General features: G+C 32.9%; 3 protein-coding genes across 4 annotated transcripts in view; 1 reads left to right on the forward strand and 2 right to left on the reverse strand.

Annotated features, from left to right (window-relative positions):
* The window catches only part of mib1 (E3 ubiquitin-protein ligase mind bomb 1), a 786,657-nt gene that overhangs the window by 313,381 nt on the left and 448,777 nt on the right, over positions 1 to 24,499 (forward strand). The window lies entirely within an intron of this gene.
* LOC143202786 (uncharacterized) overlaps positions 1 to 24,499 on the reverse strand; it is a 185,587-nt gene that overhangs the window by 25,341 nt on the left and 135,747 nt on the right. The window lies entirely within an intron of this gene.
* Positions 15,051 to 18,550, reverse strand: LOC143203104 (uncharacterized). Its single transcript, XM_076415236.1, has 4 exons — positions 18,285 to 18,550; positions 16,264 to 16,488; positions 16,030 to 16,204; positions 15,051 to 15,383 (listed from the first exon to the last, which is right to left on the reverse strand). Exons 1-4 carry the CDS (start codon positions 18,456 to 18,458, stop codon positions 15,232 to 15,234), a joined length of 726 nt encoding a protein of 241 aa, XP_076271351.1. The 5' UTR covers positions 18,459 to 18,550; the 3' UTR covers positions 15,051 to 15,231.

Raw genomic sequence — 24,499 nt, forward strand, 5'->3', positions numbered from 1 at the left:
CAATTATTTTCGCTTGTTTTAATAGGTGGGTTATGCTGCTGGGATCTCCTAAGCTTTTTTGTTGCTTTCCACAACGAATAGTCTGTAGCCTCAGTTGATGTCAAGTTTTCTAGGTATTCTTGAATGCCTTGGTTCTGTTCGATTTGGATTAGATCTCTCAGCTCTTTTATGGCCCTATTAAATTTTCTTTTATTCTCTTCAGTCCTTTGCTGTTGCCAATTTCGTCGTAACTTTCTTTTTTCCGCTATCTTTTTCTGTATTGTACATGATATATGTGTATTTTTTCTTGGAAATGTTTCAATGTTGGGAGTCGCGGAATATGCTGCCTCCTGTATATTTTTTGTAAGATTTATTGCTGCTATTTCTATATCCATTTCAGTTTGTAACGGTAAGTTTAGAGAGATATTTTGGTCTAAGTTTTCTCTAAATGAGGGCCAGTTAGTTCTATTATTGCACAGAGAAGGGGGTTTATCTTTGATGGTAATTTTTGAAGAAATTGTTACTATTATTGGTGAATGATCAGAAGACAGGTCGAAACATGATTCTGCCTGACACTTTTTTGGATCAATATTTTTTGTAATACAGAAATCTATTGTATCTGGTTTTTTATTTCTGTCTGAAGGCCAATATGTTGGTTCACCAGTAGAGATATGTTGTAAGTTATCTATCCTTATGGCTTTGAGCAGTTCTCTACCTTTTGAGGTTATTATTCTTGAACCCCACATTAAATGTTTTGCATTATAATCTCCTCCTGCTATAAATCTATTACCTAGCGTACGGAAGAATTCTTGAAATTGTTCTGCCTTGTTGTTATGTTTGGGTGGGCAATAAATCGCAGAAATTGTTAATGGTCCATGGGCTTCCTCTATGGTTATACTGGTGGCTTGCAGGTAGTCTTTGCGGAATTTTTCTTTTTCGAAATGCTTTATATCATCTCGAATTATTATGGCTGTACCTCCATGTGCTTTATCATCAGGGTGATTTGTATGATAAAGCTTATATTTAGGAACTTTCAAATAATTTTTGTCCGTAAAGTGTGTTTCGGAAACCATCATAACGTCAATATTTTGTTCAATTACGAACATTTTTAGTTCCCTGGCATGTTGTTGGAGCCCATTGGCATTCCAGACGGCGATTTTGTAGCTATTGGTTTCAGGCATTAGGCAAGTTTGCTTACGACGGTTGTGAGTAGACCAAGCATCGTACTCATTTGATCCATTAGTTTGGCCATCATATTTTCTAATCTTGAGATGTTGCTAGTTTCAGTAGGTTGAGATATTGTCTCTCGTTTTTGTGCTGAACCATTTTCAACTATTTGGGCATAAGTTATGTCTGGTTGACTTGTTCTGGTGGGTAGTGGTAGATTGGTAGTAGTGGATTGTTTTTGTTGATGCCTTTTTTCCCTTAAGGCAGGATAGAGTTTCTGCTGTAGTTGCTTGTGAACTGCGCAACCCTTGTAGTTCGCTGGATGATTTCCGTTACAGTTGACACATTTCACTTTTTCATCGCGAACTTTACGAGTACAATCTCCTGTCTTATGTTCTCCTGCACATTTTACGCATCTATATGATTTGCGACAGTAAGTCTTTGTGTGCCCGTGCGCTTGACACCTCGTGCATTGTGGTATAATTCTTTTTATATGTGGTGGTTCGCATTTAATAATATTATTTTCCAATTTGGTGATTTCATACACCGCCTTATTGTTTCCATTAGGTTTTATGTCTATATAAAACATAGGCAGAGGTTTTTTTGTCGTGTGATGTCGTATATTGTGAATATTTACGACCTCGTGGCCTTTTTCAGCTAGTGCTACCTTGATGGTGTTAAAGTCCGTCCCGTGATGTAATCCTTTTAATACGAATTTAAATGTTCTCTCGGATTTTGGCCTGAATGTATGGTATTGGGTGTTTCTTTCATCTAATTCTTTTATAAGAACTTTAAAGTGATCCGCTTCGAACAATTGGATTTTAATTGTTTCATAGCTCACTGTTTTAATTGTGTAGTTCGTAGTAATGGTTTTTAATAAATCATGGATGTTTTTTATTATTCCTACCTTATAGACTGTTATTGGTGGTGGTTTGGGAACAACTTTTTCAGGGCTTGGTTGTATGTTCTCTTCAATTTCTTCCGACAGGTTGCTAAAACTGTTTTTTGTCTCTATCGGTTTCTGCAACCAATAGTCACTGATTCTTGTTTGTTTCCTCGCGATTTCTTCTTCTGGACTTCTCAATCGTTTTTTGTTAACGACTGTAGTCCATTCTGATGGTGGAGTTTGCGTTATTGCTGTTTGTTCTAATCTTATATCAAAGTGTGCAGGTGATTTGGTTGAATCGCTATTGTTTGCCATTTTTTAATTTTTAATATTTTATTTAATTTACTTCCAGAGGATAAAAAAAATAAAATAAATACATTGTTTATTTCACGCACTTCATTTTTCACTTACGTTATTTTAGCACTAGTTTTTTACTATAAATACAATAAATGAATTTCAAAAGGACTGTTGTAAAATAAGATGAAATTATTTTAAACACTAATAAAAATGAGATGCAGTCCTTTTGTCTGGTCACGTAAACACGTATTCACTACACTTTAGGTCCACTGAGAGACGGATAGCCGCATCTGTTATGCGTTTTTAACACTCAATTAAATAACCGTAATAAAATACTGGGTTTTTTTAAAGAAAGGTATCTTTTTATAGCTTGGACCGTATTGAAAATACGTCTTCACCCTACGAAGGTTGGAACTGAACTCGTACGCAAAATTGAAAGCAATAGTAATAGTGGTAAAGGGTTATAACTCTAACCTGTAAACTATTGTGGCTGTATAATTAACTGTAGTTTAGACGAACTGTAATGTTAAAAGAAATTATATTTGATAACAGTTTTGTGCAATTATTTTATTTAGATCAGAATTTTATTGTATGTCATTTCACAAATTTCGATGACGCATATACAAATAAACTTTTAATAGACTATATATGTTTCGTAGATGTTCCAATAATGTAAGAAATAAATAGAGTAAAGAAATAATCTTGAAGAGAACCAGTAATAATAATGATAAAACAAAACGGTCAGTATGTATAATTTTTTTGGAAGGATTCGAGTGCGGATAAGTAATATATATAATTATGAAACAAATTTGATGGTAATCCTTTATAGTCCGAACTAACTTTATCTGGAGACCTAAAAAACCTATAAAACTTCTTCGGTCGCTGCTCAAACTTTCTCAACTGTCAATAGCAGCGCCAATCCCATTCATTCCTTCGTCGCTCTAGTTTCGAACTCATTAGAGAAAACTCAGCGTTTTCTTCCGATTGGCACGGCACAATATTCCGTCGTAAATCAGGACCGGCTCCGTGGGTCCTCACCGTGGGGCTCGTTTGCTTTTTCAAATTTCTCCGTCGGATGGAGGGGCATTCCGAACGATAAAATCCGATCGCAAATCAACGACGTCCTGACGTCGAAATATGAAAAAAATTACCGTCTAGGGGCGCCCGTCACCTGTTCAAACCTCGAACACAAATTTCCTTTTTTTCTTGGGGTAGTTTCGATTATTTTTTTTCCTTTTTACCAAGATATGTTCGTTTCGAGTAGTTTTTTGAGAGTTGTGTTGTTGCAGATAGCTTGATTATATGTTTTTTTTTAATATTATCCCTTAACAATTAGAAACATCCTTGTTTAGAGTGTTGTTTGCACTAGTGAACCATTGGTCGTGAATTTCTCATGGCTTTTCAACCAGATCACTCAATATATCACTAAATATATTTTTTCATTTGTAAAATAGAACTAAAATGATGTCTGATTTTTTAAATAGTACCTATAAGGGTAATAATAATAATAACACTGTAACAGTTTTTTTGTTTTATAACATTAAATAAAACGCCGTTTTTGTCAAATTGTACCTGCTGAATACAAAATCTTATCGGTTTTTTGTAGTACTTACCATTTTAAAGTTATGATAAAATAAAATACTATAAAAAAATAAAGACAGTATGTAAGTTTTATATCATATTCATGTATTTATATAATTAATTTTATGTTAAAAATAGCAATATATACTTATAAATAGACAATGAATCAATATAGCTCAGTTTTAAGTGACCAATAAAAGAATGAGCCATATATTCTGAAAGAAAATGATGAAATATTAACTTTTCCTTTGGTGAACGGTAGAATCCTCTCTCATTAGAAACCAGCAGTAATCTGCTAACATTTTAGAATCCCATCTTCCATGATAACGTTAACACTTCTGTTGTTCTATACCCTGGTGAAAGCGTTCACCTTGTTCGTTACTCACGATTCCAAAACAGGGAAAAAAGTCGAAATGGGAATATATATCTATATATCTAAGATAATTGAGCTCTTAGTATAAAAGCTGCGGCTGAAGCCTATTTTCCAATTGTATACAACGACCTGGAAAACCAAAAAGTTAGAAGGTAATGAATTGCAATACTTATTGGATGGACATTTAGCTGAAATTGTCAAGGAATTTTTAAACACATCTAATTCCAGACATTGACATGCGATTGAATGAATCGAACAGGATGTAAAATAATTATGTTTTGCCTCATCTAATGTACTCACCAGACATAGTGCCACTTGTTCATATCTATGCAGAATGGCTTGGCTGGAATACGCTTTCGAAATGTGAAAATATAACTATAATTGGATCGCTATCAAACCAAGGTTATTCTTTCTACAAGGTATAACCCTGTTGTCAAAAAATGGGATAAAGTTGTATAAAATTATGAAAAATATGTGAAGGTCTGTTTAAAGTGAAGAAAAAATCATCAGAATACATGCAACCACCTCGTACTATAGTTATTGTCTTTCTTTTTATCTTTGTTTGAGGTAACGTATGTATGAAATGTATTCATAACTGTGTTATCGTCTGTTGTATTAAATACAATGCTATAAAATCATGTTATATTTTTTTATTTTTATGAGTTTTTTTCTTAAAGCCAACATGTGTTAAAGTACTGACCATTAAACATACTCGTACATCGTTTGAGTACGGTGTATTACTAAGTTAAGTTAGTTTCATTATCATTCTTGTTTTTTTATTTATAACAAATTAATACAAATATATTATTGCTGATCACTCATGTTCTCAATCCAACATATGCTTTCCATTTCGTAGATAGGATGAAACTTAAAGAAATAACATTGATGAGAAACTATATAAAGACAATGATAAATCCTCCAATGACTAACAACAAACCTTCCCCAAGACCCCCCCCCCCTCCTTCCATATATAAATATACACGCACAGAAAGTCGAGGGTTTTCCTCGTTCCACCATCGGCGCCTTCGCCAATCCCGCCTGCTGCGATAAATCGCTCGTTTAAGATTTCCTTTATTTTGGTTCTGTTTTACGCTCTTCGACCGCATCCAATTCAATTAAGTGCCAATTACTTTTTCCCCTGACGCGATTCGAGCGACCTCTGTTTTTACGACGCGAACTAGATCGACGGCCGCCGATAACTATTCGAAACTTTCGTCGATATCGATACGGGACCGGGTTATTTACGCTGTGGTATTTTCATAAACTCGGCCGGGCGATCGTTATTTTTTATTCGGATGATAAAACGGAATCGATCTACTGGGTGTTGTTCCATTCTAATTTATATCCGCCACGTATATAATCCGGATGTAATGGCGGCTCGTTATTTTTCTTTTTTGTTTTTTCGTGGTCCATCGCTATCCGGTCGATAGGTCAGTGTTTTCGATTAGATTGGCTGGGAAAGTGTCGTCTTCAAATGAGTATAGTTGGCAATTAATTTTTATGGGGAATATTAAAGAAATTGGGTTTGAAAATTATTGAGTGTCCTCGTTTTTTCGGATCTCTATTGAAATAATCAGGTTCAAACCACCCAATTATACAGTCACATAAAATGCGAGATAAAGCGGCATCGATACACGGTATGTTGTTTCATTCCAATATATGTCCGCTACATACACTACTGTTGTAACGTTTTTTTAATTTATTTTTATTACAATGTATCTTTGCAATAACTCTAAATCTAGGTATATATTATATCTAGGGGGACCCATCGGCCCTATCTGAGTCTCCAATAATGTTTATGTATTAACACTGCTATTTTTCTGTTATATGCACTATACTGCACTACGCAAGATGAAAATGTTTAATTCTTTTGATGCTGTAATGTTTTAACCAAAAGTTGTATTACTTGGATATTGATATGATAATGGAGTCTGTCCTGATTTCTCTTTGCAATCCTCTTGATTTCCTGAGAGATCGTGTGTATTTGAGGGTGCCAGTGCAAGTAATAACTGGGTATCTGGGTGCACCAACAATACTTCTTAGGACTTCGTTTTGGGAAACTTGTATTGTATTTATATTACTTTTCACAGTACATCCCCATATTTGAATTCTGTATGCCCATCTAAGTTTCAAAATTTGCTTGTATAGTAGCAATACAACCCCGTCTAGGATGAATATCCTGCCATCTTGATTCACGTTGTGGCTTTACCCGAGTTGTTTGTAAAAGTAAATAGAGAGCGGCTCAGTTGAACCCAGTGCTTTAATTGCTCAAGCACCTTCACCAAATCAATTCTACAAAATCGGTTATAACAATATTATGTACGTATACATTTTCCTATATTTGAACTCCAGTTTTTTCCTTTTTCTTTTTTACGTGTTACTTCCTGCGAAGTTTTGTATCAGGATTCATTCTGAGATACTTAGCGTTGTTGCTATATGATATTATGTATTTTTTGTTGTAAAATCATTAACATTCATATTCAATGTTATATTATGAATTAATTATTTGGCACTTGGAAAGTAGCTGAAATAATAATGATTTTCATACCAGGGAAAACACCAGAAGACACCTCCTACCGGCCTGTAGGTTTCTTACCGATATTAGAAGTTTTTGAGAAACTGTACATAAAGAGATTCAATTGTATAATAGAAAAAAGAAAGATTATTCCAGAACACCAATTTGGGTTTCGCAATAAGCATAGTATTGTTGAACAAGTGCATAGACTTGTACAAAATAAACGAAATAAATATGGAGTTAAACGCCAAAACATTGCATTTCTATATATATATCGGGCCTTTGTTAAAGTATGGCATATGGAATTGCAGGTTATATTTAAGGAACTTCTCCCTCATCCGGATAATGAGGTTCTAAAATCTTACCACAAAGATTGTCATTTTACAATAAAACAAGGCGGTGAACATAGTTTATACAGCAGATCACTTAATGAAGCGATTTTTTACAGACCATGTACATATATGACATAAACATTACAAACACTTATTGCCCTCTGGGTAAATTGTGCCAGTAATACGATTAATAAAAAAATCTATATATAGATTACAAGATACGGAATTATAGATAGGGGAAGCTTATTGCATTTTGTATGAAATATCAAATAGAGTCTGTGATTTATAAGTAAGCGATTTTTATTGATTTAATAGCATTAATTGAATAAATTGTTCTGGGCCGCCACTGGCCACTTATTGATATACAGTCCGCGAACACGCTTTTTGCCAAGTCGGGGAAGCGGTGGCGTCCAACTTTTCCGAACAATAAAGATTCCTGCTGAAATTTCGACTTTCTGCTGCAGTTGCTTTCTGGAAAATCGTGCCGAATATTTATGAAAAAAGTTCGCAACGTTACTTCCAGCTACCAGTTTCGTTCGAGTTGGTCACGTCGTAACAAAATATCTCGTACGAAATAGAAAACGTCGATTTTTCGTAAAGAACTTTTCAAATAAGCTCTAAAATATTACGTGGCCTCAAACTAAACGAACCGTCACGTTTGAAGTTGTTTGCTGTTTATTCTCTCTATCTCCCTCTCTCTCTCGCTCCTTGTCCATTTACCTCTTTTAGAGGTTTTTTGTCTTTGTCATCCTGTGTACAAACCATTTAAGCCTCGTCAGATTACGTATGGTTTACTATCACATACTGGATGTTTCTTGTTGTAGATGAACAGTAAATACTTTTCTTCAATCTTACTATCCGTAGTAAGACTAACCTATATATTTTATATTGTGAAGTAAAGGTGTTCAGGCAATGAAAAATATCTTTTATATAAAGTTAAGGTAGAAAGTATCGAGGTATTACGAGCGAAACATATTAAAGATTTTTTAAAAAATGTATTTATTGCATTGTAACTAGTCGTTGCCGACTAACCTACAATTTGTCTTTACAATAACTTAAATATAGGTATATATCCGGGATGACCCATTGATCCTATCTTCTGGTGTAATAATGTGTATGTACTAACACTGATTTGTGTTAAATACACCTCACTGCACTACACCAGATCAAGTGGTTTTATTCTTTTGAGTCTGTATCTTTCTCTGGTGTTATCCAAGAGTTATATTACTTTGATATAGAAATGATAATGGAGCCTGTCCTCATGTCTCCTTGTATTTCTCTTAATTTCCTGAGTAATAGTTGGTATCTGAAGGTCTCAGTGTAAGTAATCAGTCCTGTAGCATCTGGGTGCACTTACAACACTTTTCAGAACTTTATTCTGAAAAATTTGCATTGTATTTATATTACTTCGTTGAACATCCTTCTCTGTATATATTAGGAACAGGTCAATTGAAAAGTCCCCGGCCTGATACATAGATGGCGCTATTAGAATTAAATCCATAAGTTTTTTAATTAGCCCTAACCCTCAAAGCATGCGTATATGAACTTGATAGCTGTCGGATCATTAGTTTCTAAATTATAGCATTTTGAGTGAAGCAAGTTTTGCTATTGTGAAAAAAATGGATTAAAAGGAATTTCACTTGTTGATAAAATATTGCTTTTTGAAGGGAAAAAAATACAGTCGAACCAAAAACTTGGCTTGATGCCGAGTTTCCGGACACTGCCCCAGGAAAATGAACCATCAAGGATTGGTATTGGACGTGGTGGACGCCCAAAAGGAGTTGTTACCGACGAAAACATTAACAAATTCCACAAAATGGTTATGAATGGTCGTAAATTGAAATTGAATGAAATAGCAGACACTCTAAAGATATCAACTGAACGTGTACATCATATCATTCACGGAGCAGAGTTTAAAGATGATCAAACGTAATAAACCCGAGTTTTTGGGTTGGTATGTGACAGTGGTTGAAACATGGCACAATCATTTCACTCCGAAGTCTAATCGACAGCTTCTGATAGCTGAATAAAAAAAACGAATTTTGCCAAAAAAATGTGTTTTACTATGGTACGCCGGAAACTTTTCAATTGACCTGTTAGGTTCATAGCTCGCATATGAAATGCGCTAAAACAGTTATTTTCTACATATTAGATTCAAAACAGGAGTTATAAGACTGTAAAAGAAAAATGCAAACACAAGTTCGTGTACGAAGATGTAGCCGTAGAAAAAAAAGCAACGTAAATTTTATGGAGATGTAAAAATAGCTATTTATGCTTGTGGCTCGATACTGAAAAATTGCATCGGAATATAAAACGGTGGCCAAGAATAACAGCACGAACATATCCACGCCCCAATGAAAGCCAATAAAAATCGGCCGGAATCGAATGACAGACACGAACATGGCGAAATTAAAGTTCAGTCTCGGTAACTACGAATAAATCCGTTTAGGCAACTTTTATCTATTTCCGACTGTTGTTTTTTTTTTATTGTGTTATATTTGTTTAGGAACATAAGATTGATTTTGCAGTTTTGCATGTTGTTTTATTATTATTTAAGACGGCCTCTTTAAATAGTTGCAGTTATTTTTCTTTTATTTATATATTACATTAGATATATTTACTACAATCTTAATTTGTAAAGCTAATTTATTACTATTGTTCTGTTGTAACTAAACTACTTAAGCTAAAGTTAAGAATACATTTAGACACTTACTAGCGACCCGCCCCGGCTTCGCACGGGTGCAATGCTGATACTAAATTAAATACACTACAGAAAAAATATGAACGTTGTATATAAAAACATAGCGGCCCGCTCCGACTTTGCACGGGCATAAAATATATATGCCTATGTCACTCAATGAAAACATGATTAAAATCGATCCAGTATTTTTGGTTCATTCATTACTGCCCTTGGCCTGCACGCATTAAATTTGGAGTAAAACAATTCCTCTTCCCCTATACTTACTATGAAGATTTCCTGCTATCTTTGGAATATCTATATACATACAATTTTTATTACATTACACATTTTTAAACGCAAATTTTAAATTTGTAATATCTCCCAAAATATTTGTTTAATTTACATGCTGTAAGGAACCATATTGATCTATATTAATTGCACACTGTATTTAAGGTACTTAATTCGATAAGGATTAATGCCGTATTGCTTAAAATAGCTTCGTAAATAAGCCATTTTCTCACTAAAAAGTAAACAATAAAAATGGTTAATGTGGGTTATCCCTAAAAGATAAACATATACCATCGCGGACTTTTTTGTAGACCTTTTTATGGTGTACAATACTGTAGTACATTAATTTGATCTAACTCGTAGGGTTAGGCAGCGTTTTTGCTAATTGCTAAATAAGCCTAAAAAAATAGGTTAATTTACGACATCACGTTAGAAACCTCTAAAATTAGCAATGTTGCCTTAGTATATTTTGCATGTATTATACATATAAACCTTCCTCTTGAATCACTCTATCTATTGAAAAAAACCGCATCAAAATCCGTTGCGTAGTTTTAAAGATTTAAGCGCACATAGGGATATAGGGACAGAAAAGGCGACTTTGTTTTATACTATGTAGTGACTAGCAAGTTCGTGTGGTTTGGTTCGCTTCAATCTTCTAATTTCCTTCGAGTTGTCCAGTAGCTGTATCGCTTTTACGTTGGTATGTAGTAACCAGTGATCATTTAGTAACCTTTTTTTTATGTTTTCAGGTGAAATATTCGTAAATCCATTGTATTTCGAGGCCAACGTCTAGTTATTTGTTAATCAATTAATCGAAAAACTTTGTTTTGGCATTGTTATATTACTAATTGTTTTAGTGCAATCCCATAGTTGAACCCCATAAGTCCAAATAGGTTTTAAAAGAGACTGCTAGAGTAATATCTTTGATTAAGTCTGATCTACTCTATATATATATATATATATATATATATATATATATATATATATATATATATATATACAAATCATGTCATGGAAGCCCTTCACATGTCAACTTGAAGAATCAAAGAATTTAGTTGTTTTCGTGCATGTAAAGGGATTACAGAATGGTAAAATTGATAACTTGAGGGAAATGTTGAGGATAATAAGATAAGAATGAGGATAAGATTTTCTGTTTACTATTCTTGACATCATTCATTTCAATCAGCTCGATGGTGATAGTATTCTCAATTTTATGCTCTTTAATGAAAAGTAAGGTACTTAGCATTATCGACTAACTATGAAAATTTAATAATTCAACATCTTAACATATATAAAATAATATGAAGACCATGAAATGGTACATAGTAAATACTACAATAGTACATCGTGTTGTATAGTGGTAACACTGCTAAATAATACGACAGGTTGTTGGTCAGTTTACAGCCGAGCCTTGTAGGTTATATTTAGCATAGGGAATTATCGACTGTTAACTACTTTTTGCTGTCGACTGTTTTAGTCTGTTTTCAGTGGCTATTTTCGGTTTAACTGATTTTTGACTACTTTTAACTATCCATTGTTTCATTATTTCCAGTCCTACTAGTTTCATTTGACTGTTTTTTTAACGTTCTGACTTTACCAACCTAACCTACCTTTGAAAACAACGTGCCGAATGCTTAGATTTATATGTAATATATAACATTTTAAGTTATTATTTTGGAGTTTGATTGTAGATAACAACATATTGTACTTTAATATAGCAGCGTTTTGGAACTCTATTTTTCAATATTATTTTTTAATATTATAGGGTGAGAAGAACATTTTGATTTATACAGAGTAAATAATAGTAAAGTAATTTTCATAGCGTTTATGTTATCTTGGTAAATATTAGGTCATTTTTTGATTAACTTTTTCGATTGTCTGAGTCTCTCTGTTTATTCAAGTCTGTTGAATGTTAAATCTTCTTTCATTCAAGGTTCAACGAATAATAATCTTAAAATATTTCAGATTAACGATAAATAAAATTATTGCTGTATTTTAAAAGGGTACGGTGGTTAAATAGTTGATAAAAATTGATTGAAAAAATATGATACAAATCTTTAATGGCCATTACTCCATTCATCTTTACAATTAAGTCAATTATATAAAATTTAAAAATAATGTTACATAATTCAAAATGAAACTGTTATTTTGATCCTAATAAATTCCAATTCAAAATGAAACTGTTATTTTGATCCTAATAAATTCCAACATTTTTCTCTTCCTATGATAAGGTTTTTAAACTGTATGTTTTGTTATTTAATTTATATATATATATATATATATATATATATATATATATAGCATGCATTCTTTATATAATCCATAAATTTCCTTTAATTGGAAAAGGTCTGTTCGCTCGTAATCCAGTCTCTCCAAATACAGGGATATAATGGGCTGCTGCGACCGAATGCTGCACATTTTATTGATCCTTTGCCAGGATAATACACGATGTTCCTTGTAATTTGGTCAAGTCAAGGACTTCGGAGACATGGGACCGCTTTTAGATCGTTTCTTGGAGATAAATTGCTTGGATATAGGGAAAAGGTTCCATCTTTTAGGTTAAATAATCAATTCAATTAGCCATAAATATTACTATTTACTACATTCCTGTTTTATTTGTACACATTTATGTTTGTACATATTTAAGATTAATAATTGACTACGCATTTATATAATTTATCATTATTATTAATGATCACTCATCTAGTTGCGTATTATTGAATTAGTTTTTGTTTCGACTTACTTGAACATTATTTGAACATATATAGTGAACATTAAGAGTCTAGTTAAATTATGTCTTATTATCTCTTCTTTTGTTAAACATTACTATATTAACATAATTAGTGAACGTTTTAATAACCCAGGTGAAATTTCGTCAGTTCCAGTAGCCTTTTTAGGATTGAGGTTGTTGTCAATTTCAGTGGCAATTTCCATTGGAGAAATCAGGTTTGCAGCTACGTCGGGCTGATAAACAGGATTTATATATATTGTGGAATCTATATCATTCGGTTGAAATATGTTAGATGTTGCATAACGTTCTGCGAATAATTCAGCTTTTTCATCGTTCCGTCGAACCCATTCACTTTGATCATTTTTAATAGGCGGTACTCTAATAATTGATGTTTCCAGCTTGCTTTCCATGGCAAGTAACCTTTGTCTGCTTCCGGTCTTAAATCACTTAAAATTTTCGAAGCCACTCTGTTTATAATCTTTAATCTTTTGATTTGTTTGATTACTAATCCTATTATTGATTTTTTCATTGATTTTGTTTTTTATCAATTTCCTAATTTAAGTGAGATAATTTACGTCATATTCTGATTTCTCTCTTGATGCCGGAGTAGTAGTGTCCTTTTGTAGCAGACCGAATTTGTTCAATTATATTTCGGGATTGCAGCTCAAGATGGTCTATAGTTTTGAGGCTTACGTTTAAATTGACTTGTTCCTGCTTTGTAAGTCTAAACGTGCGCCAGTTAACAATACTTGAGTGTGATCAGATGATAGTTTCCAAAACCTTTTGATTTGTGTTTGATTTAATGAGACGTTTTTTGAAATGTAAAATTCCGGTATGTCTCTCATTTTATTTATGTCGGTGGTCCAGTAAGTCCAGTCACCTCCCTAAATGAGATTGTTTCCTTTTCCAGGTGTTATTAATCGTGAACCTCAGGCTGTGTGTTAAATGTTATAGTCCCCTCCAATAATAAACTTTGAGCCTAATTTTAAAAATAAATCTCTGATGTTGTTTTATTTTTGGTGGACTTGGTTTCTTGGTGGACAGTATATAGCTCCTATGTTTATTTCAGTGTCGTTATTTTCAATGCTAACTATCGTGGCTCGTATTTCTTCTCTTTTTATCTCGCCATGTTGGATATGCTGTGTATTTTGTTTTATAAATTAGAGCTGTTCCGCCTCGAGCACATTCACTGGGGTGTACTGTACAGTATGCTTCATAACCCCGTATTTTAATATATTTTTTTTAGAGTAATGAGTCTCCGATATGAGAATTAATATATATAATTATAACCTATTTGCATTTCATGTGATAATTATTAAGAACGAATTACTCATTCTTGTGTTTCTTTTACTTATTTTGGAATTTTTCTAATTTTTCTATCCCGTTTTCTAAGTGATTGAAATTGTGTCGAATTTCAGTCTGAAATAAAATTGACTTATTTGAGGTTGAGTAAGACTAACACTTTCTGGGCTATAGAACTAATACCCTTGGAAGAATTCATTGAAGTATTTAAATCAATTGCTACAAGTTTAAATAACATTCAGCGTAACAACTGTTACTATAGCAAACTTTTGCCTATTCAAATGCCTCTACAGTACTATTTAAGGCATCCTACTATTATTGCATCACAAATAAAAGAATGATTAGAAAGAAGATTGGATACATTTTTACAATGTCGCGTCGTCCCAACATCCTTGTTGCAGAACTAAATAAAGTAAAGTAATAGTAAAGAATACTGTGATTTAATTATTTTGTGTAATTTTAGTGAGCTTACAATAAAGGGAAAAAGTGTATCAGCCTTGAACGCTATTAAAATATAAAAAATGTAGAGAGATTGTTTTCTTTAGCAGATTTTATTCATTCCCCAACAAGAGCCTGTTTGGCTGGTTTGTGTATATGTATTTTATGTTTCAAATAAACGACTCAAACATATTTTATATTTTATATACATCCGAGATAGTATTTTCAAATTTGTATTTTTATTAAAGCAAAGTATGTATTTTGCCCAGTTCTGGTTGCAGCAAGCAATAGATCCTCTTAGTTGTCCCTTAGTCATCAGAAACTGTTATTATTGAAGATTATTCATCAGTTGTTAAATTTTTGAACTAGTATTTGTCTTGTTTTATTTAAATATATATAATGGGGGTCAGAATCTAGCCGAGTTGTCCTAAGTTATTTTTTCTTCGTCTAAGATCTGAGTTATTTCATTTTATATTTATGATTTCTTTTGTTATATTTTATTATATTTTCTTTTGTAGAATTTTACTATTTTCACATAATTGATGAGTATATTTGTTGATTACAATTTTGGGTATCTATAACAATATAATATAAAATATGATTGTACAACAAAGTAAATATTAACGTTTGCGCGCCAGCTTGAAATATTATAGCTGTAAAGTTTAGCCTCCAAATTGGATCCTGTAACGGTTGCTTTTGCATGTGAAGGTACTCTTCCTGTCATCGTAAGCGTAGCTGTACGCATCAGGGCATTGACCCTTGAAGTAATTTGAATAACGACTTGGTGGGCATGTTTGTGGTGTACTGTGAGACCCTGTAAATTTATAGGAACAAAGACATAAGTACCATTTTTGTTTTAAATACAAAACGTTGATAAAAACATTGAACCATATAGGGCAACAATATGTAATATTTTTTTCCACGCCAGTGAAATTATGCATACAAGACTGTATGTTAGACAGTTAAAATATATTGTGTAAGTTTCTACCTCCAAGTAGTTACCCCGCCTGAAGTTATGGTAGTGAAAATTGTTGTAATATAATAATGATTTTGAGAATTTAATTTATGCACTATTAGTATTTGTGCAAATGTTTTCTCACAAACTGTATAAGCGGTTAACCAAAAAAAACACTAACTCCATTAGCTTGGTACAAAATTGCTTACTGTTTCAAAATAAATTGAAAGAAGTTAAGCTAGTGTATTTTGTTTCAAAAGTTTGTTGCCAAATATTATTCTTTTCCTTGTAATTTAGATATCCCAATTAAATTATATATTAATCATTTGATGTCAATTGCCAAATACCGATAGAGCTTTAATCCTAGTCAATCTTAATAATCCCTTAGGATTCCTACTTCTCGATGAGGTATAAAATATTCTTCTTCAAAATGTTCACATGCTTAATTGACTGTTGATGGGGAATAGAAATATACCAAAAGGAATTGATCGTATTTCCATATTACCTGTACAGCAGTATTCACTATTCCGAAACTTATTGCAGGCGGATTGGCATGCTATTACCATTCCGTTATGATTTACACGTAATTCATTGGGACATCCACCATTTACGTCAGCGAAACATGCTGCTGGTCTACAACTGTATCGACTACCATCGCCGACTCCACCGATTGGTTGTATCTATGTATACAATTTTAAAATCAATTACTTAAGTACAGATTATCGTATGGAATACTCACCGAGCCTCTGATGTTGAATCCATCAACTAACGAGATGTCATAGAAATCTTTTCCAGCGTCACCTTTTAGGGTGATCTCTAGTAAAGTGGCAGGTGGATTGCCACCAGCGCCATTGCACTCGAGTCTGTTGCCACAGTCTCCGGTTAAACAGTGTTTGCTATTGGAATCGCACCATGTTCTTGGCCAAAATCTTCCGGCCCAATTGTCAGGAGCATTTACTGACGTCTTTTGACCAAAAATGTTAAAAAGTTAATCTAGTCCTATTTGGTATAGTTTGTTTATTTTCATTTAGGATAAACTTAGGAGATTACAATATAAAATATCTTTTGTTTCATTATTTAAGAGTAATGGAAGATATAAAAAAAATAAAACAAAGGAAGCGAACAAAACATTCAACAATTCAGAAATACAGAAAATGTTACCGACGCAACATACCGAACTATTAAAATTTTACATTAGAGCCATAATGCTTTGGGTCAAGCAAGAAGAAGTCTACTCTCGCGAAAAGTAATATAAATACAATAAAAATTTTCTAAAACAAAGTCCTGAGAACTATTGTAGCTTCACTTAGATACTACAGGAATGACTACTTTCACTGAGATCTTCAAATATCAACTGTCACTCAGGAAATTATGAGAATCGGAAGGAGACACGAAAAAAGACTTACAATTTTTAATGTAATACAAGTCTTGGAAGACATCAAACCATTTGATCTTGTATTGTAGTGTTAATACGTAAACATTGTTATATACTAAGATAGGGTCTATGGGTGTTCCTAGATATATACCTAGATTTAAATTATTGTAATGATAATTTGTAGGTTAGTGGGAAACGAATAATATGATAAATAAATTTAAAAAAAATATTTAAGAAAAAAGATTCTTTGAATACATTAAAAATGTATAAACTATACTGCTCGAAATCATTGTAGATACTGTTCTTTTATAATGGTTTCGCTGGTATCAAGTTTACATACAATGTTCTATTAGATGAGGTCCTGAAGGACTAACTTTTTTGTTCGAAAATAGTGACAGCTATAAGATACCTTAGCAATTGTTTGAATTAATTCGAATTGTTGAATTAATTGTTTCTAGATGTTTAATAAGGGTTTTCTGTGGCGTATTGTGATTGGCGATGAAAAGTAATTCTGGTACGACAATCTCAAGCATATCATTATTGGATTAGTCCAGGGGAGCCATATATATTTGCACCAATACTGAATATTCACAACCATAAAGTTTGGCCATGGAATCAGCAGGGTATAATATAATACGAGCTGCTAAAAATCATCTTCGTGCATGGCAATACTGTACCATACATTGCAAGAGTTGTGAACTATACACTGTTGCAGCTGGAATGGGAAGTTTTACCGCATCCACCATATTCATCAGATATAGCACCTTCTGATTAGTATTTGATAAGCATGGCTTAGCTAAAAATAGTAACAATATTCCTTAATAAATATCATTTTAAGGTGAAAAATAATCAGAATAAATTCAATCCTCTAACTAAATTTAATTATGTCCTATATATAGAGTGGGAGAGGGAGAGAGCTTGGGAATCTGAAATTTCGTTTTGTTAGAACGAACTCTGCAAAAACCTTCAAACTTATAGTACAACAAACAAATAGTAGTTAAAATGAAGTATAAAAATGAAGATATTAGTGAACATTTTTTGCCCAAAGATCAACTTTTTTATGGATGAACGATACTGATGATTAATTCACGAGTACAATTCCATGTTCCATATGTTGTGACACTTACATTTCAGAAAGTGGTGTTATAGTCAATAAAGTATTAATTTGTTAAATTTATTTCAAATCTTCCTAGTGTTACATATTGATGCATATTGTAGTTTTGGTTATGAAGTGTCTGTACAAAAGTACTTTAATTTTTTTGGTTATGAAGTGTCTGTACAAAAGTACTTTAATTTTATAACTCAACAAACTCATTGAAAATAAAATTATAAAAATGTTTATATATAAAATTATAATATTATATAAAAATGTATTTATTACTTACACTCTGACCTTGGTTTAAATTAAAACCACCACCTCTCAGATGTGCGTGTCCCGGATTGCCCTGTATTCCAACCCAAACAGGACCTGGTTCTCGATTTACAATTTCAAACACCACGTCCGCAAATGCTATGGTGGACCATAACGAGATGGCAAGTACCACTTGGAGCAGTGCCATTTTGTTGATAATGAACGATGACTATTTTCGCGGTCGCAATACGTTTGCTTTTGATCACCTAAGGCTAGCGCTATGATCTGTTAAATGTGTTTTGTTGCCACTATTTATATAGCATGTTTATGCATTTCGGTTGATAATGGAGCTTGGTGCCGATGCACTTTATAATAAATATACACGTCTATTCAAAAAGTAGTAAATAAAATATAAGATGGTGAATTGTCTGGTTTTAATTTTTATTATATAGTTATTCTTTATTTTAAATAGATATGTCAACGACTTAATATAGGTATAATTAAAGGAAATCCATTATTTTTACATAAAATTTATTTAAAAAAAATCTTGTTTAACATACTTAGAATAATACAATAAAAAAAGATATAAAAATATACGCGGATTTTTGCCATTTCGAATGAATTTCCATATTCCCTTTCTCATAGAAGCCCTAGTACATATTGTCAAAAAACTGGGTCAGTGGGCTTTCGAAGGACAGAAGCAGATGATAATCACTTGGTGCCAGGTCTGGATTATAAGAAAGATACATTAGAACCTACCAACCAATTCGCGGAACTTCTGGTGAGTTGCTATCTATATGTGTGACCTGGTATTGTTGATCATTCATAACTCCTGTCTTGGTATTTAAAATTAGCCGCTTCTGGATGACGGCTACTTCCTTCATACTGTCCAATTACACAGTTGTTGAATACAGTTCGAATTTAGAGTTTGGCCGTAGGGGAGCAGTATAGTATTGTAGGAATCTTCGTTTTGTCGGTTGGAATGTGTGACTGTCGACGTGGTCGTTTATCGGAACACTCGCTATTATTTTTGTGGAAGTAATTCGCACTGGAACAGAAAACACCGCCTGGATAAAAACTTGTTTATTTCATGTGTTAAATACTACATGTGTTCGATGGGAGGATGGATAGGAAATTAGGTTGGGTTAAGGAAATACGGAAGCGCTATGGAAGTGGTACTGTTATAAGGGGTAGAGAAAAAGATTTTTTTTTACTAGGTTGACCAGCTAGAACCAAATGGTCTTCGGCTGATGTCGCTTCAGGTTCGGGGAATGGTTGTTTCGCGGGCGACAGAGACCCTGTGTTACGACTGGGACTGTCGTAGTTTGTTTACTACCGGGGTTTGTGGACGAGTAGAGATTTTATCAAGATGTTGTCGTGTTCTGAGGTTCCTATGGAGAACCTCACACTGAGCATGTTGATGAAATTAGAGAAAAAGGGTTCTTTTATAGGTCATTTATAGCCGGGAACCGCATGGTACCAATACATCCGCGTTGGCACCCTTTGGATTTAACGTAGATATAATACGGTTAACCAAAGGGTTGCAGCGGTATATTATACCTTGCACATCCCACCAAATTTACAGAAAAATCTTCTTTTCGGTCATTCTAGGCTTAACTACTGTTTGCGACCACTTAATATTGTCGTAAGAGTGATTTATGAGGTTTATTTAGTTTAACTTGTCTGGTACACATTCAGTCTATTTTTTTATCTAGCTTTTTCCAAATAGTTTCAAACGAGTTATTCTGCAATGTTTAGATTCTAGTCCAGTGGTTATACTGCTTTGATCTTATCCACATTTCAATGGCCTTGTAGAGTAGAGAGTTGACGTAAGAAAAGCACTAATTACATTTTCAACTATATGGTATAATTTTTAATTTTTGTCTAAGAGAAACTGTGAAATATGGGGTATTTTACTAATTAATAATGATTATTAATTATTTATCATATTTTGCGGAAATTTAATAGGAATTTAACTTTATATGTTAATATTTATTAATAAGCCAGATTAAATTTAAAGGAAATCAATAATCAATCCATAAATGTTTGGAAAACCTTTCGAAAGTTGATAATAAAGGAAAGTTCAACATATAACGTTTGAATCTGTTTTGAAAAATTATAACCTTGTGTTCATTTTGTGACACTCGTGTGTTGTGTTTACATATCTTATTAGTGATGTAGCGCTGATATAGCTGATATAATATGAGCACATAAATTATAAAAGTCATATTAGAGAGAACAAACTAATAGACTAATTCCTAACTAATAGGAAAAATCATCGCAACTCTCAAATTTGTATTAAAATGATACTTGCATACTTGGTTTTCGATGACTTCATAATGACCCCTAGCATCTGGTGGTTTTTGATGAACCATGAACCAATCAAAGTAAAAAATGAAACAATTTTGTTTCAAATTGTGCTGTGGTTTCCAAATCTTCGAAGCTAATTAAGTTTTGAATAATCCTTTTATGGACATATTGAAAAGATGAATAGTGAACATACTCCTGCGGGATCCCACCTTGTATTATATAATTCAGCATGGGTTCCGTGAAGATGTGGGTGACAATATCGTGGTGTTTAGTTCGTCATCTCATTCACAACAGTGGCCGGATTACTGCGAATATTTTAAGAGATGAAGATCCTCAGTGATGAAGTCCTCACTAGCATATTGCTATCAAATACTGTAATATTCCAATATGATAATGCATCCATATACACAGCCAGAATGATTCAGTCTTGGTATGAGGTGCACTAGAATATCACAAAACATCTTTTCTGGCCTGCACAATCCCCAGATCTCAATATAATTGAAGTGTTTTTACAGTAGAGAGTGAGGAGTAGATTTTAATTTCAATAGGCATATGTTTTGGTTCAAGAATGGGATAACATTCTATTGGAAACTATTCAGACACCCCACGAATAATTACAGGTCTTTTAAAAGCAGATGGTAGCTCCAAACCTTTTTAATAAGCAGATATTGTGTCAAGTGTTCACTTAATTTTGTCGACCCCCTGTAATTACAGAAGATTAATTTCTGCTGTACAATCCGTATCGTTGACACTCGTCACGTCGATTAATTTTTTCATGTGCTTATTGTTTAACAATGTTTACAGTCGATTAACATTAAGCAGAAGTGCTACAATTCCATTGAATTGGGAAAATTCGAAATTTTATTTGATACGTTTCATAAGTTCTTTTAAATCGTCCCGAGTTATCTTCTGTTGTTTATCGTTGTATTGTGCAAAAGCTGTTTACCATTCTATATATAGGCAAAACCCACTCGGAATATTAACGAAATTTAAATCGAAAACAATAGAATAAACCAATGTAATAAAGATGATACTACGGGAAACAGTATATTTTCAAGGTGGATGAAGAAAACAATGGTCCTTGTTATTTAGTCGGTTTGTACGGAGAAACGCCGAACTTTATAAACCGTAACTGTTCACTTAATTCGAATCATTTTATATTTCAAGAGGTAGCTTTAACTGAATAAGATTATTTATTGTAATATTGACTGCAGTTAGTATTTATTTCAATACTCAATAAAATTCTCATAATTTCTTAATTTCTATTCTATTTTTTCTTACATTGATTTGATTTACAACAGATGGTGTTACTGTGTATTAAATTGCATCAAGTACCTGTAACCAATTTCTTGTTGAATCCTCACTGACATAGGCTTCACTCTTCAGTATGTGTCATTTTCACAAAATGTGAATAAACATTTTTATCGATACGCCTTTGTAGCAATTTTTAATTTTTAATTACAACTTGAAGACTGTGGCTGAAGACTGTCGCATGTGTGAATCTTATGCCAATCATACTCCATCGATTGCAACATGTGAATAGTAGTTTCGACGTTTTAAAATTGGTGATTTTGACGCCGAAGATACAGAGCGTTCAGGTCAGCCAAAAAAATTTACAAAGATTTGAGGGCATTACTTGTTGATGATCCGTGTAAAACTCAAGAGGAATAACCGAAATTGTTAACACAAGACGCCATTTCCAATAGTTTGGAGAACACGATAACATTCATGAAGATTTGTTCATTTTATAAACATGAACATGATAATTGAAAGGTTGAGTGAAGGTAAACATTAAAAGGCGTTTGGTCAGTGCTGCTGATGAAAAGTGGATCCATTAAGATAAGTCAAGGCGAAAAAAATCATGGGCAAAGCTGAATATCCATGACTCCAAGCCAATGCTCTCTATTTGGTGTCAGTTTCAGTCCATTTTCTTTAGCATTTCTGTGTACCAGTCAAAATGGTAATCGGTAGGCGCTCTCTGGTGAATATGTCTGTGAGTATCAACACTATTATAACGTGTGGCCGAGCATTCTCATGCAGGAGCATGACCTGTTACACCTGTTCGATATTGATGCTGTTTTTTAGCAGCAATACGTCGTTCAATGTGTTCAATTGACATCTAAAGTAACAGTTTCCTTCGGTTTTAGCAGCTTATAACACATTACGCATTGCCGATCCCACCATAAGCAAATTATGGCCATGAATATTCCGCTTCTGAACTAATAGTTGACTTTTTAGGCTTATAATCAAAAAGTTATATATGTTGGATATGTTAATTAGGGCATTCCGTGATTGGACTCCATTTTCACTGAATCATTCATTTCAATCAATAATACTAAATGGAAATCGGTTATTTTTAGACTAGACAATTTAGTTTATTTTTTATAGATTTTTTTTTAGATTTTTAGATTATACAAATGTTAGGTCTTAGTAAGTTAGTTATAAGGTTATGTTGAATATTAGATATTTGAATTAGTTTGTGATAGTTTACTAAATCATAAAGTAACATCGTTATCCCGTTCAACATCATCCCAAGTGTAGAAAACTTACGTGTTAAATTCAGTAATATGTATGATCACAAATACATGATCTGTTTTGAACTGCTAAAATTAAATGAAGAGTCTTTCTAGCACAAAGTCTACTCGTAAAGACGCCTGGTATGCCCTCTAACATAGTCTCTCTAATACAAATGTTGTAAATTATAAGTATACTAGCGACCCGCCCCGGCTTCGCACGGGTGCAATGCTGATACTAAATTAAATACACTACAGAAAAAATATGAACGTTGTATATAAAAACATAGCGGCCCGCTCCGACTTTGCACGGGCATAAAATATATATGCCTATGTCACTCAATGAAAACATGATTAAAATCGATCCAGTATTTTTTTTTTGCCTGCACGCATTAAATTTGGAGTAAAACAATTCCTCTTCCCCTATACTTACTATGAAGATTTCCTGCTATCTTTGGAATATCTAAATTCATACAATTTTTATTACATTACACATTTTTAAACGCAAATTTTAAATTTGTAATATCTCCGAAAATATTTGTTTAATTTACATGCTGTAAGGAACCATATTGATCTATATTAATTGCACACTGTATTTAAGGTACTTAATTCGATAAGGATTAATGCCGTATTGCTTAAAATAGCTTCGTAAATAAGCCATTTTCTCACGTAAAAAGTAAACAATAAAAATGGTTAATGTGGGTTATCCCTAAATGATAAACATATACCATCCCGGACTTTTTTGTAGACCTTTTTATGGTGTACAATACTGTAGTACATTAATTTGATCTAACTCGTAGGGTTAGGCAGCTCGTAGGTTTTTAGCTAATTGCTAAATAAGCCTAAAAAAATAGGTTAATTTACGACATCACGTTAGAAACCTCTAAAATTAGCAATGTTGCGTTAGTATATTATGCATGTATTATACATATAAACCTTCCTCTTGAATCACTCTATCTATTGAAAAAAACCGCATCAAAATCCGTTGCGTAGTTTTAAAGATTTAAGCGCACATAGGGATATAGGGACAGAAAAGGCGACTTTGTTTTATACTATGTAGTGATTATATATGATATATTCTATTATATATTTGACATTTATGTATTGGAATCCGTAGGTTTCGGGATAAGTAACTGTTCCTGCAGTATCTGGGTGCATCCACAATACCTCTCAGAACTGTATTCTGAAATACTTTTGTTGATATTACTTCTCGTAGAACATCTCCATAACTGAATTCCGTTGGTCTATATAGGCTTAAATGTCTGATTATAATGCAGTAACCTATTATGTAGGTATAATTTAGCCTTTCTTCCAAATAACCAATACTATTTTTTGTATTTTAATTCAAGTTCTTTTGTAATATTTTCTTGTAGGAAACAAAAACATATTTTTAATTTATTTTATTTATTATAAATCTATTTTTAAT

This window comes from Rhynchophorus ferrugineus, unplaced genomic scaffold, assembly GCF_030347505.1.
Source record: "Rhynchophorus ferrugineus isolate W39M unplaced genomic scaffold, kcgeb_rfMv2 rfM9, whole genome shotgun sequence".
Taxonomy (NCBI): domain Eukaryota; kingdom Metazoa; phylum Arthropoda; class Insecta; order Coleoptera; family Curculionidae; genus Rhynchophorus; species Rhynchophorus ferrugineus.

Excerpts from the sequence above, each read along its gene's own strand:
- LOC143203104 (XM_076415236.1), bottom strand. The coding sequence starts at position 18,458 with ATGGCACTGCTCCAAGTGGTACTTGCCATCTCGTTATGGTCCACCATA. Across the intron at positions 16,489-18,284 it reads ATTTAAACCAAGGTCAGAGT|ACGTCAGTAAATGCTCCTGA; the intron begins GTAAGTAATAAA and ends TTTGGTCAAAAG. Across the intron at positions 15,384-16,029 it reads TAGTGAATACTGCTGTACAG|GGTCTCACAGTACACCACAA; the intron begins GTAATATGGAAA and ends ATAAATTTACAG.